Source organism: Andrena cerasifolii, chromosome 6 (assembly GCF_050908995.1).
Source record: "Andrena cerasifolii isolate SP2316 chromosome 6, iyAndCera1_principal, whole genome shotgun sequence".
Classification (NCBI taxonomy): Eukaryota; Metazoa; Arthropoda; class Insecta; order Hymenoptera; family Andrenidae; genus Andrena; species Andrena cerasifolii.
In genome coordinates, this window is record NC_135123.1 from 6,956,070 (window position 1) to 6,970,880 (window position 14,811).

At 46.5% G+C, this 14,811-nt stretch overlaps 1 protein-coding gene across 10 annotated transcripts in view; it reads left to right on the forward strand.

The window, feature by feature from the left end:
• The window catches only part of Nfi (Nuclear factor I), a 74,658-nt gene that overhangs the window by 25,283 nt on the left and 34,564 nt on the right, over positions 1 to 14,811 (forward strand). For all 10 annotated transcript variants that reach the window (XM_076814867.1, XM_076814868.1, XM_076814865.1 and 7 more), the window contains 2 exons: positions 14,097 to 14,288; positions 14,531 to 14,714. In XM_076814867.1, the coding sequence (XP_076670982.1) occupies positions 14,097 to 14,288; positions 14,531 to 14,714 (376 nt within the window). The remainder of the gene's footprint in view (positions 1 to 14,096; positions 14,289 to 14,530; positions 14,715 to 14,811) is intronic.

The following is a 14,811-nucleotide window of genomic DNA, read 5'->3' on the forward strand; positions in this document are numbered from 1 at the left end:
TAAATTCCATAATATCCTGCAATGATTTTCATTCCTATTTTACGTTCAACTATTTTCATTCTATAAATGCAATTATTAATTGCTAATAGTTGCTAATCTTGTAATTATATGAATTTTTTTAAACACGACACAGTGTGTCTTGTATTGCATACGACATAACTGTGACCGAGTTTCTATTCTTTTTTAAACGATTTAATTCAGCTTTGATCCTCTGTTTGATTGTCTGTATTAATGGATTTCGTGTTATTTTACAAATAATATCAAGTGATTACGCAGTAGATGTTAAAAAATTTCAAATATCAGTTGTAGAAACGGCAAAATTATTTGTTGCATTATATCCTTGGTACATGAAGCCTACTACTGTACACAAAATTTTAATTCATGGTCCTCGCATAATCGAAAATGCTGTCCTTCTTTTCTTCTCAGGTTTTGTCCACGAAGATGGATATAGTTCTTCAATCGACATTTGCATTAATTTTGTCAAATTGAAAATTTTCATTTTTATGATTTTGGCCATAAAATCGCAGAATTTCCCCACTGTGCGCCTCGACCACCTATGGGCTTCCCATAAATTTTCCATCGCCGCAGAACCCACCCCTTCGCCCGCCGCTCCACCTTTTTCCCTTGGCGTACATGTTTAAAGGAGGAATCTAGTCCTCGGGGGCTCTCGAGGACGCGGCTCCGGATTTATGGAGGAGCTTCCGAGGCTTCTTTCCGCGGCTAATTTATGTAACCTAGTCGCAGACTGGGTTTTCTTCGGTTGAAGATTCCCTCGATGCTTGATGTGTGCCAATGCGTATGTACAAAAATCTTTGGGAGAATATTTGTGAAAAGCAAGAAAGGCATGGATAAATCATACGGCGTAGAAGGAGAGCTTCGAGGGCAGGGGGCGATGGAATTGTTCGGGAAGAAGGTTCCTAGCGATGCCGAGGATTCTCATGGCTCGCTGGTACCCAGCGAGTGTTTCCTGCAGCGGACATGTGAGATTCTCCAGGAGGGTCCTCCGAAACTTTTTCCAAAGCGTCACAGATCGCTGCCCCCGCAGGCGAGGGCTCTCAACCCCCTCGCTGGGCGGTGGAAAATTTCCGCGTCACGGAGGCTCATTTCCCTGGCTAATTCCCGTGACACGCGTTACACCGCGTGTGCACGATTTTGATAGGATAAGCGCGCGTAAACACGGGGCCAAACAGAGTCGCGACAGGAGGAGAGCGGCGAAACGAGGCGGCCTGGCAGCCGAAAAACCGAATCGATAGGCGCATAGCCCCCGATGCACACACGTGTGCACGGGACCATCCTCCTCCGGTGCACGTGCACAGCGTTGTACGTGTCTGCGAGGGAAATCGCTATAGATCACACATACAGCCTCTGTACACTTACGGGGTTGGCCTGAATTTAACCTCTCCGCCGCCCCTGCCCCGCCGACCGCCTCCAACCCCTTTGAATGCTAGAAGCAGGGAAGAGGGAACGTTCTATCAAAGACATTTTTCCGAGCGCAATCTGTCTTCGACGGGGAGGGAACAGACGACGAAGAGTCTGGGGCCAATTGTCGATTACGTAGCGCGCGCGCGGAATTGCGTTTCATTCTCTTTATCGTTCTCTCGGTGCTCCCCGAACGGTCTGCCGTTATTTTATCGTAATCCAGCGAGGGTCTGAGGATGAGCTGCATAGGCGTGTCTTGAGGTGTGTATGGTTTGCGCTGGATTTTGTTGGCGGTGTCCGGAGCTTGGGGTAGCAGCCCTTTCGGTGGGATTTAGGGAGGTCGAGTTTTCGATTCGCGGGATTTCGGGGCGTCCAGGGTTTTAGAGTGTCTAGGGTTTCGGCGGGTAGACTTTTCAACTGCCGTCTCTTAAGTCTCGTTGAATTTCCCGCGGTCGGTATAAGGCTAAAGGCTCGCGAACTGAAAGTTTTTCAATATTTCGACACTTTCCACTCGGACGAACGCTCGATTTCGTCCCCTTTCCGTATCGGAAATTACCGCGATTTTAGATCGACGCACCCGGTTCCAGGATGCTGGGTGCGATCTCCGGTTGTTTATAATATTCGGGCGCGCTCCGGTTCGGTGGGCGAAATGCTGGCGATTCTACGCGAAACAGCACGTGGCACGGGAAGTCGCGTGCACATGGCCGACCCAACCTTGGTTCGTCGGCTGCCAAAGATTCGTAAACCCGTAATTCGGTACGTAGGGGGCTAACCTTGTTGATTTGGCGTACGCCAAGAAGCCTGGCCACGTGCTCACTCTCTCTCTCTCTCTTTCTCTCTCTCCGTATCCTAACACAAACGCGCCTCCTTTTGCTCGCCGTCTTCGAGTACCATGCGCCAGGAATCTTCGACGCGGAGAACAATTTATCGGAGCGCCTCGCGTACGTACGCGTATTTTCCGGCGATTCGCGAAATTATTCGCTGCTCTGGCGATCCCTTTCTTTGTCCGCGGAGCAATTCCGTTAAGAGCTCGTGAGTCGATGCTATTTTACATGGGTCTTCCACCATGAATGAAGATATTTCAGGGAGAAGTCACGTATAAAGGATTTCCTATAAGGTGAATGTCCCAATTTCTGCTCATTTAAGGGGTTACGCCTAGTTAGCTTTCGAAAACGAACGCGATTTTCGAGAATTTTTTGTGGAATATCTACTGTATCTTTTATTACAACTATTCGTTTATGTTAAAAGTACATGTATGCAGCAACTCTCAGTAATTTTTTTTATAGAAAACATTAAAAAATGAACGAATAACAGACATTCTTGCGAAAGCTGTGTTGATATCGGTGAGCAAGATATTTCGGAAACCACTGTATCGATTGGCTTAAACTTTTGCAGACTTCTTTTATATACCAAAGACTAGTAGATGAACGAAGGATTTTTTATTTTAACAAAAACTGTATTTTTAATTAACGAAAAGCGAATAATTCAGACATCGGAAAAGTGCGGTTTTGCGTCAAACGGCCACCATTTCCGCGAGAATGGCTGTTATTCGTTCATTTTTTAATGTTTCTCTATAACAAAATTACTGAGAGTTGCTACATATATGTACTTTTAAAATAAGCGAATAGTTGTAAAAAAATATACAGTAGATAATCCACAAAAAATTCCCGAATATCGCGTTCTTTTTCGAAAGCTGACTAGCCATAACCCCTTAAGAGGTTACTCGTCAGAAAGAAGGTCTACAAACTTTGTTTGTGTTCGAAATTTGCAGAGTAATTGATTAATTCTTTAATAATAAATCTACCAGTCGAAAACTATCTAAGAAAGATATTTCAAGATGTTTAACTACTAGTAATTTGTAATTAAATATAATGTTTTAAATGTCCGTAATTCTGCTTACATAACATGTTGCCTTTTCGGTTTAAAATAATTTACATCATACAGTAAACCATAAAATAATGATAAACAAAAAATAAAATGCCTTCGAATCGGAATAGAGGTTACAGCATATATTGAATTGTGAGGTTGTATTGCTAAAATTTTGGTGAGTAGAAATGCGGACACGATGGTGATTAACTTGACCCTAAACCTAATCACCTGTTTTCTACTTAAAATAATCAAAAATAGTGCAAAACCTACATCCAGAGCATAATACGTTATCTGTTTTTGTTATTAAATAAGAACTTTTACTGCAAAAACTATTCTCAGCCCAATTATTGAATACGAATAGTGACCCTGTTCCTTACCACAACCAGCTAAAACACGGTCGAAAAATAATGAGTCTCTCATTGCTTATGCTGCACTTTGATTAGCCCCAAGCTCGCGCAACACTCGCGTAAATGTTCAAGTAATTTAGAATTATTTTGTTGTAACTATAGCACAAACGTAACGCTTATAATAATAAGAAAAATACGAAACGAGCAGAAATTGTGACATTCACCTTATCACTGTATCGGGCTGTCGATTATTGCACAGACCGTAAAGCTTTTTAATTCTCACATCCCGATTCTTTTCGCTTCACAAAGTGAAGGTAGTCGCACCAATCAGAAATTCTTTCCACGGACCTGAAGCAATTGAATTCGAAGGCACGACCAAGAAATTCATTAAGCCCCTCCGCGGAAGGTCCGTTAGAGTTAGTTGCACGGCGCCCCTCTAATTGTCAATTTCAAGGGTGCAACAGACACTCTCACCCCTCCGGGGAAAAGTCGCCCCCACGCAAATCGTTGCTCGTGTCTCCAATAACAATAACTTTCGCGAAGTAAGCACCCCGAAAAACGGCTCTCGAGGCGTCCATTAGGTCGCGATATAACGCGTCTCACCCTCGCGGCCTTTCTTTCACCCTCCGCCACCCGCGTCCGCACCCCCCGCGTTCCCTTCGCGGTCCAGCAGGCTGCGACAATTTGCCGCATAACGATGCCTTCTTTCTTTTCGTAATTGAATCTAAATATTAAAACTCCCCCGGCCGGCTTTGGCGCCGGCATCCTTGATTTTTAGTTCCTTAACGCACCCCCGGCACCTCCTCTCCGCCTCCTTCCTCACCCCCCCGGAGCAGTGTCTGCCCCACACCACCGCGGAAAAGTTTCGAGACTCGACGGCCAGCGTCCTCGTTGCCCCTGGAATATCGTTTAGAGCCGAAATTACACCGTAATGCGTGTTAAAGGGCTGAGCTCGTTCAAAAACTTCCCCGCGGACTCGCCCCCTTCGTTTTTATGACCTCTGCGTCGTTACGGGAGAAGGGGAATTGTTGGAATTGTTGGACGACCGCTGGACACACCCTGGTCTGTGTGTTGGTATAAAAAATTCTTCGCAGACTTTTGGATAATAAAGTGATTTTCAAGGGTAGTTTCTACTCTTTAAATGGATCTCCTCGGTAGAAGGGATTCCTTTCTTAGACACTTTAAAGGGTTAGGCCCTCTTGGACGGAGCTAAATTGCAGTCATTTTCGGATTTTTTTTTAGGAAGCTAATGAAATAAACAGAAAATTTAAGATGAAGACTGTTATTGTACAACTCTCGCCTGGAAAAATCATTTTTTTCCCCCAAAAAATGGCGGCGATAGAGCCGTGATACGCAAGATCTTGAGGAGCGACGTTTTCCACGGTGTTCAATTTCACAGCTATACCGTTTGACCTCGAACAAAAAACCAAAAAGTTTTATTTTCTACGTGACTAAATCTATAGAAGTACGTAGCGGTTTTGCGACATCTTGAATATATTCTTTGCAATTGACACTTTTATAAAAAAAAATATGCACTTTTTCTCCCCATGGTCACCATTCCGAGACAAATTAATATTTCCCGATTTCCCTACGTACTTCACTAGATTCAGGCATGCAGAAAATAAAACTTTTTGGTTTTTTGTTCTGGGTCAAACGGTATAGCCGTGAGATTGAACACCGTAAAAAACGTCGCTCTTCAAGATCTTGCGTATCACGGCTCTACCGCCGCCATTTTGTAGGGGAAAATAATACAATTTTTTCCGGCGAGAGTTGTACAATAACAGGCTTCGTATTAAATTTTCTGCTTATTTCATTATCTTCCTAAAAAAAAATTCCTAAAATGACTGCAATTTTGCTCCGTCCAAGGTGGCTTAACCCCTTAATGTGCTTCTGAATCCTTTGGAAGTGACGTATATGCACGAACCAAAGGGTTGTTATTAATTTATCAAACAAAATGGAAGCTTCACGCGTCCACTTCCATCTAGATCCAAACCGAAAGCACCCACTGAAAGGAGAATCGAAGGAAAAGCCCACACCCCGCGTCGATCGCTGGGCTCTCAATTACGCAACCCCAATTAACCCCCTCTGAGCTTAGACACGGAGTCTGCCCCCTTCGTCCATCCCACCCCCGCTGGTGGATAGGCGAAAACGAGCTGACCGTAGGCCGTTAGGCTAAAAATGCGGTCTGCGCTTTATTTCCCGCGCTTGAAAATAGCCCGTGAGCCTCTTGCTGCGGCGTCGGGAGGGGTGGTGGGTGGCAGAGTAGGGGCCGGCAGACGATGGTGGGGCGACAGGAGAGACGGTGCCGAGCATTTTCGGAGTGGGGTCAGACCCCCACCTCTCGCGCGGGGGTGGCGAGGGTGGAGTGCATTTACGGTCGACACAGTCGCGCATAGAGACACGTACACACAGGTGCGCGCGTGTGTAGGAGAATGCACGCGGGGATTTTATACAGGGTGGCTCGATTCCATGTCTGCGTGATCGAGTTTTACCGTGGTCGTTGATTGGGGACGCTTTTAGGCTTCGAGAGGGTTCACAGTGAATCGTTAGAGGGGTAAATTGTTTCGCGATTGGTATCGAATGTGTTTTGGCTTGTTAAGGGGTATTACCGAGTCTTTCGCAAAGCCGAGGCTGGGGATCTTTGATGTAGGCACTGTCGAGCCCTTTCTATTTGCCTCGGACGTGATATCGTTATTCCTTTTAGCATATAAGCAGTTTGGGTAACAGTTAATTCCTTTCTTGTTCTTTAAATAGAAGAGGTATTTTCAAGAAATTCTCTTTACCCAAAAGCTTTCTACTCTGCCCCCGATTTCTTGAACTCACCGTCGTCTGGCCTTTTAGCCCACTTCCTCAATGAACAGTGATTGTCCGGGATAAAGGGTGGAGGGTGGTAATTAGATGAGTGGAGGTTGTAGAAGTTGGAGGACTGCTCGGAGGCTGGGTCTGAGTTATCAGTGAATCTGAATTGCGATAGGGCCAAGAATTTAGATAAAGAGATATGTCTCTGGCTCGCAAGAAGTTTCAAAGACTATTCGGATGCTCGAGAATTTGGGGATAAATTTGTGGCCTCTTTTATCTAAATAGTGATGGCTTTTGTTAAATCATTAAGGGAAGGTATTTAGAAGTACCGTTAAGATTCTCAACTCGAGTGATAATCACCCAAATAGCGAGGAAAACTGGACCACCTTGTATACACGGCGCATGCACGCGTTCGCTAAATTCATTCGCGAGAAGAACGACCGTAATACGTAATTTCGGTGTGCGCGAATTCGAGGATGCGTTTAATGCAGCGGGCACACGTACGAGCACGAACACGCGCCCCGCTGCAGGTGGAATTTTAAAAGGGCGCGCAAGCAAGGAAATGAAAAAGGAAACAGATGGAGAGAAATTGCGGAATAATATTCAGGTTGGGTCTCGAGCGCACAGAGGAGTCTTTGACGCGGCAGCAATTAACCCTCTAGTGCATAGATTTTTAATTCAGTTGGAAAAATTAGACTAGTCTAATTCGAGGATGAAAAGACCGAATCCGATGTCTGTTTTCAATTTGGAGGAAGTCTGGACTCCCCAGGGTAGCCTTCTGGGTCACCGCCTTAAGGCGGTATCATGTAGCAAGTACAAAAATGTAGTGTTTTTTAATAAAATAAATACTTTATTTTTAATGAAAAACTATGAAAAAATATTCAAAAAAAATATAAATTTATGATATAATAGCGAATTATTTTATCGTGCATTGTGAAATTTAACAAAGCACAGAAGAAGCGCGAGCAGCCATCGCGAGCCGGCCTAAGGTCGGTATCAGATATATTGGCCAGTGAGTTCATTTTCGCGAGCAGCGATCGAGGAGAAATCAGCCACCACCATCTGACGATCGTGGATTTGTCAATTGGAGTTGCGTAGTCCCCGAAGGATCCGTATAGCTGTTATTTATTCTGAGCGTAATAGTTGTGTGCCTTACGAAGGTATGCGTAAAATATATCGAGAAAGAATCAATCTGCTGACCAATAAAACTCCTGAATTTTTTCGGAGCTTACGCACACCTATTCTGACGTATGTATTTCTACGCTAAGAACTCGGTGTGTCCTACACGTCAGGAGCTTGGCGCTATCCCCACCACTTCTGATTCACTCTTGTTCCGCGAAGACGAGAGCGAGATGCGCCGAGAGCGAGTCAGAAAACGTTGAGAAAAGGAGCACCGAGGTAGGTAAGCGGTATGGTGGGAGAATACCCCTCGCGAAACGCACCGGCCAATATATCTGATACCGATCTTAATCATGACTTCTTTATGTACATACCTTTTCTTATACAGATTAATTATATTTTACATCAGAAAACATAGCCTATATCCCTTCTTGTTGTTGAAGGATACTGTAGTTAAAATTTTGTAATAATTTGTTCAGTACATTTTGAGATTTTTGTTAGCATACAAACAAATGCTGTGGCTTTATTATAATAGTATGATATGATATATGTGTGTATATAGGTACCAAATTTCATGAACAAAGAGCTAAAACGTGCACAAGTAAAATTTTCACGCATCAACTATTAGGGCGATAAACTAACACCCTAACTATAACTTAGGATGATCCGCTAACGTGATACCGCCTTAAGGCGGCTACCGGCCAAGCCTCACTTCACAGGTGTAAATTATTTTTTGCTTTCAAATCTTTATTCCATCCGATAGATCACTACACAAACTACTTACCAATAATTTTCCTTTAGCTGTACGGTGTCGGGAAGTATTTTATATGATTTTTTTACTTTCACAAATAACTTTCGCAGCATGCTTAGCTAAAAAATGCCAAACTAGATTTCTGTGAAATCGAAACGTCAGATTGGCATGTTTCTTAGGCGAATATATGTGGTGTGGCAATACTTTTAAGGCTGGCAACTGAGAATTCTGAAAAAAAAAATTATAGGCGCCCAACTCCTGGATTAAACAGGTGCCCGCCTTAAGGCAGGCGTACGCGCTAGAGGGTTAAGTCGTCCAGGTCGATCGTCTATTCCAAGCGACTGATTGCCGCGAGCTCGTGGATGTAGCCGATGCACGTTGAGGCGAGGCCGCGAATAAACATTTCGCGGGACTCGCTGGCGATGGAGAGGGATTGGGAAACCCTGAGTTCGATTTCACTGAGATCTATGCTCTTCCAAAAGTATCTTAACGCTCTGCTTGCGTGGCCCCTCTTCCATATCCCGCGTCAGGTATGCGTCGTGTCACACGGCGTGTCATATATTCGCGGCACCCAAGCAAATCCGAAATAAATCGGCCGGCAGCTGTTGCCTCGGTGTTTCGGTCGCGCAGAGGTGTGCTTCCTCTCTCAGTCACTCCTCTGGATACGAAACGCACGCGTTTCGGGGGGGGGGGGCGGGGGTTGAAACTAAGCGGGGAATCGGACATCAAAGGTCTGGCTTGAAATGTGAGGCACTCTCAGCTCTCGATTCTTTCTTCTATTGATAGCTTAATACGCAAAAGTCGAGGCGCGCCGTTCAGCTCTGCGAGCAGTTGCGAGCGCGAAAGTTGGAGATGCTGAGTCTCGAAGTATTCGAGGAAATTCGGGGGCTAAAGCTCTCCACCCCTCTGTAACACCGTTGACTACGAGCCCAGAACCAGCGTCAGAAGCGATCTCAAAGCGATTGTTCCGCGGGCGGAGGAGGCATCCAAGCAGGGGCTCTGGAAATAAAAGTTTCCTTCGAGAGCAGGCGACAACCTGTTTCGCTTTGTTTCGGCCCCCGGTTTCCCTAGCTCCTCTGGCCCTGCCGTCCCGCAGGCGGATGGCAAGGGCTCGGCAGCTAGATGCAAAACGGAAATAGAAACGGCCGAGGCATCGATGCTCTTCCGCGTTCCAACAATCGCCCCGCGGGAGGACCAACTTTTCTTCCCCTTTTCTTTCTCCTCTCGCTCGTCCAGGACCGCGACGGAGGAGCGCCGGCTTTGTTTCTCGCGGATATTGCGATTGAGGACTCCCCCTTTACTTCCTCGGGATTACCCACGGGCCGGTGGCCCCCTTTTTAAGCCACTCTGCGCGCCACTTCCGTTTCGACGTCGTCCCCGCATTCTCGGAATGTTTGTGCCCGAAATAGCTGCAGCTTTTGTGAATCTGCTTCTCCTGGATCTCCACCCACGATCCACCTTCTGTCTCCCTTTCCTGGATCTTTCAAGGCTCCGATATTGTCGGGCGGCGTTTCTGGAAAATCTACCTTGCGCGCTACTTTTCCTGGTGACGGGGCTCCGTCGAGGAATCGATTCGGGGCTTACCCGAGAGGACTCCGAGGGATTGACGAGCGGTTCAGAAAAATATTTGCTGGTTGGATTTAGCGATGGAGTCCTATCGAGGAGTTGCTGAAGGGGATTTAGGATTTAGGGAGAATCTAGAGACGCGGCAGCGTCTCGACGCCAAGTACATGAAAAGGCACCCTGTATATGTCGACTGTCGCTATCGCTATCATTTACCCGTTGCACGGCTAATTCAACCTAACCTGAAACTTATTTCATTAATATCTCATCACGCCTGCAATATTTTCTAAATTTAAAGGCATTTCTCTTATGTAAATCGCATATAAACTTTCGAATAAGACCAAATTCAATTAAATCGGTCCACGCATAACAGAGATATCGTAATATCGTCTCATTTTTCTCCTGATTCTTCTTCTTCTTCTCCAGTAAAAATTTTCGTCAACATAATACGTATACGCGTTACACGCACACCTTAAGCCAAAAAGAAACTAACACGTGTTTCGTTCGTCAATCGCTATCTTCAGTATGCAATCCACTCCAAATTTTGACAGCTTACCGTCAAGTTATAACCAAGTGATAAACGTGTTTTTACAAATATGTATCGTTGTACCATTGAATTGCAACCAAAATGCAGTCTCAAACACAAGGTAAGTTGCCGAAATTTGAATTGCGACATATTTGAATATCATCAAACTGTTTTTTATTTGTAACTAATCTGAGGATTTTATGTATATATATATATATAAGCACCTTCATATATATATGTTGGAAAGCACCTTCATGTACTTGCAGCTCATTTTGATTTCACATCTTTCTTTACATTCTAATTATTATTAACTTTTATTCCTTTGTGATTTATATGATTTCACGTACTTGGCGTAATTTGTTTTTACTTTTTTGAAGTTTTTTATGGGGACAGAGATATACTCATACTTCGCGTCTTATCATTCCACAAGTGCCCGCGAATTCCCTTCCGGCACGATTATTTTAAGGGGCGTTCGGGAGAGTGGGTCGACTATTTGTCGCATAATCACGCGGGGCGCGACAAATTGTCAAGGGCCAGCGCCTTTCCTCCACGGTATTTACGTTCAATTTCACCGACCGTGTGTAACGAGAGCTCGTTGGCTCGAAGTGAGACGAATTCGATTACTCTGCCCTCCCGGAGAACTCCGAGAGAGGGAGGAGACGATCGGACGGCCTGTACGTGGATGTCGTACAGAAAGAAAAGCATAAAAATGAAGTGCTCCCCGAGATTTATTTACCTGGAGAAACTTACGGCTTTTATTCAATACCCGACTGCGAGCCGGGGCTCGGTGAATTCTTCGCTGATGGTAATCGGCGATCCAGGGTGAACGGAAACGGCGTCGTCCATCCATTTGTCTTTAAGCAGGTCGCTTGCCTCGCGCAACAAATATATGTATATTCCAATCGAATTTAGCCCAGCCTCATACTCGAACGCTCGGGCGTCTGAATCCCCGAATCTTCGTAACAGCCAGCTCGGCTGCTCAAATTCATAACCATACGGATACTGTTCCTGAGACGTGCGCCAGTTCTCCGGCACGTTCCTAGCAACGTTGTTCTCAGGGGAGCTCTGGGCATGATTCTGATCCTAGAAAAGGTTCACCGGGAGCACGTAGCCGCGCCGAGGCGCGAATAGCATCGCGAGAAATCGTCGGCGTGAACGAGGTAAACTGCCGCGCCTAGGTGTACACTGTACATACGCATGTCACGATACACGGTGGGCCGGTGCGTTCGCGGGGGCCCTCCTTCACACTCGGCATACTTGATCGGGTTTATGCAGGATGCACCGTAACTGTAGAACTCGGGTCTCTCCCACAGTATGGGTCGCGTGACATTTCTGTGCGTGAGAGAGTGTACGTACGTGCCTGAAATTCCCCCGCACGCGAAAAACGCGCGCGCGGTGCACCGCGCGAGACAGTAGCCGGAGCGCTCGGTATCGTTAGCGGGCACCATTGTCAGGGGAACAATAGGAAGAAACAGGGGAATCTCCCGAGGATCTCCTAACAGCTCTGAGCTCATTGTCAGTAAATCAATCGGCGCGCAGGTAGCTGCTTGAACTAAAAATTTCAAGCCCCCAATCGCTTATTCCGACTCATCAGGGCGACGAGAATCTGCTTTCAGATCCGCAGGATTTGTCGGTAGGAATGGGTGGAGCATTCGCCTGGGTCGGAGCTCCTAGAATCGCGGGCGATTCGCGCGGGTCGCTCGCGTGCACGCGCGTGATTCCTGCTCCGTGGTCTCGCGCGCAGAGTTTCGCGGAGCAGTCGCACGTGCGTGTCAGAAAGGGGCTAGGCGGGATAGATCGGCCGGTGTCGCGTCGTGTCGCGTCGCGTCGCGGCCGATGCATTCCGCGCGCTTTCGATGCATTTCTCAGGGACCTTATGCACCCGTGCATTTGCTATTCCACGGGTGACGAGGGCCGCGGTCGTGCGCTGCATAACCCGCCTCCTGATGCGCTCCACTGAGGTCGTCGTCTTCGTCTTCGTCGGTGCTCCAACCGAGCTGCTTCGCGAGATTTCCACGCTGACAGGAAGAACTAGCGCTCGTCGGTTTCTGTGACTTCGCGATGGGCATTCGGGATGCAGTTGATTTTCGTTTAGATACTTTAGACCGAAGCAAAGCAATTGACGATTAATAGCTTAAGGGGGTATTCTACCCAAAAATTCTATTTTATTTTGTTTGATTTTCAAATATTTTAGGGTTTCGAAAATATGTATCTATAATATTAAGGTGGAATTCGAAAAACTCCCAGAGTTACAGGGGTTTAAGGCCGCAGCGTGGCCGGCAGTCGTTCCCTCGACCCTTGTATCTAAAGAGGCTTTTTTGAAGCTCAGGAAGGTTTCCTCTACGGTCTTGATATACCAGATTAGGCATAAGTTACAGAAATTAGTTGTTATCTGCCGCAACTTCAGTCGTATAGGTCGTACTGCGTGAAAAACTTTAAACGCGTTTTTCTCGAAACAATTTTTTTAGATCGGGCGCACATTTTTCTCAAAAACTACTGGACCGATTGAGATAAAATTTGACACACATTCAAAGTGAACCTGTACCTATAGCCGGAACTAGAATTATATCGATAGTTTTGATACAACCTCCCCCACACCTTGTTTTAGCTCAAGAAAAGTCGAGAAAATCAAATATAAATTTTTAAACAGCTGCGATTTCGGTAACAATGTCCGGACTTGGTTACATCTAGTTCGGGCGATAACTACACTCGTATAGATTAAAGAAATTTTTGGTGCTTTCGTTTCAAATGACTAGGACGGCCGCAATTCGTGCGCCCGATGGGGCCGGTTTTCGATGACATGACCTGCGCTTCGGCGCGTAACTTGTACAAATTTCAATATAACGCATTCCAAAAATTTGTGTTGATAGTTCAAACACTACTAAATATGTGTGCAAAACCGCTGCCCTGTAGGTGCGATAGGTTTTCCAGAATTAATTTCCAAATATCACCTTCAAAAACGAGTGTCTAGACTAGAACACCCCCTTAATTTACTATGACCTTTATTACATTGCGAATGACATATTTTGCGGAACTAGATGTTCCACGGTGGTTTTTAAAGTTTCGTTGTTCAAAAGTTGCCCACTTTCTCCAGCGAAACTGCCCCCTCTTGCCGTCGTTAATTCGCCAAGACCGCCGCACCAGATATAGGAAATTTCGAAAGCGGGTCGCTCCACTTCCGCCGAGCCGGAGTATCGGTTATGCAGACGCGCGCGGTTCTGATTAAAAAGCGCGAGGGGACACGTAGAACGCGCGAGGGAAGGTCAAGATATCAGGCAGAAGACGCGGAGGGAGGGGGACGGGGGGTGGGACACGTTGTCGCGCATCGTCGGGGACGTGATCCCGCATATCGTTTCGAATAGTTTGAGGTCGTCGGTTGCTTTGGTCCCGAGCCATCGACTAGGGAGTTTGTAAACTCGACGGGAACTTTCTGGATCAACAGCTGCCGCGGGACATCGATATGGGAAACTTGGGAATATGCTTTCTGTACCATTTATGATGCATCGTGTAGTTTGCTTCCCTCTCCGTTCGGTTCTTCTTTCCCCCCCCCAAGACGAAGTTACGCCCCGCGAAGTTCCCTGGTTTGACTCTTGAACTATGCGAGCCACCGAAAGGGAATTCCTGCGACTTTTTCCCCGCATAGTTCTTCGCAGGAATCCGTCGAACAGTTATCACATAGACGCGAACGATTTCTCTGTTGCAGAACGAGAAGCTGGAGGTGAAACAGAAATGGGCCTCGCGGCTTCTAGGGAAATTACGAAAGGATATCACGCAGGAGTACCGGGAGGACTTCGTGCTGAGTATCACGGGGAAGAGGCCAGCGATGTGCGTCCTTAGTAACCCTGATCAGAAGGGTAAAATGCGACGGATCGATTGCCTGCGTCAGGCTGACAAGGTACGTCTGACCAATCGCATTCCTAATCTACTGGCGCACACCTATCGCCTTCTTTCTTACCTTAGAGAAACTTCGCACTCGTACTTCCTAGCCACAGAGAAACACTGCGCAATCATTACCAAAGAAACACCCCTTATGCAATCATACTCCACGAGCATCGACCCCCCCGTGAAATTAGTTAGATTTCCGTAGGTTCGACCTGGCTGGCCAATAAACGGCAGTTCCATCGTTTGTGTCGGCAGGTATGGAGGCTGGACCTGGTAATGGTGATCCTGTTCAAGGCAATTCCGTTGGAGTCGACGGACGGGGAACGGCTGGAGAAGACTGCGGAATGTGCTCAGCCGGGCCTCTGCGTCAACCCCTATCACATCAACGTCTCCGTCCGGGAACTCGATCTCTACCTCGCCAATTTTATCACCAGCCACGGTAAGCGATAACGACGATAACCATTCGATCCATCGTAACCGGCAGCTTTCGCCCCCCGAATTCCTCCCTTGCTCTCTTCTCCGAGTGATTACCGTGC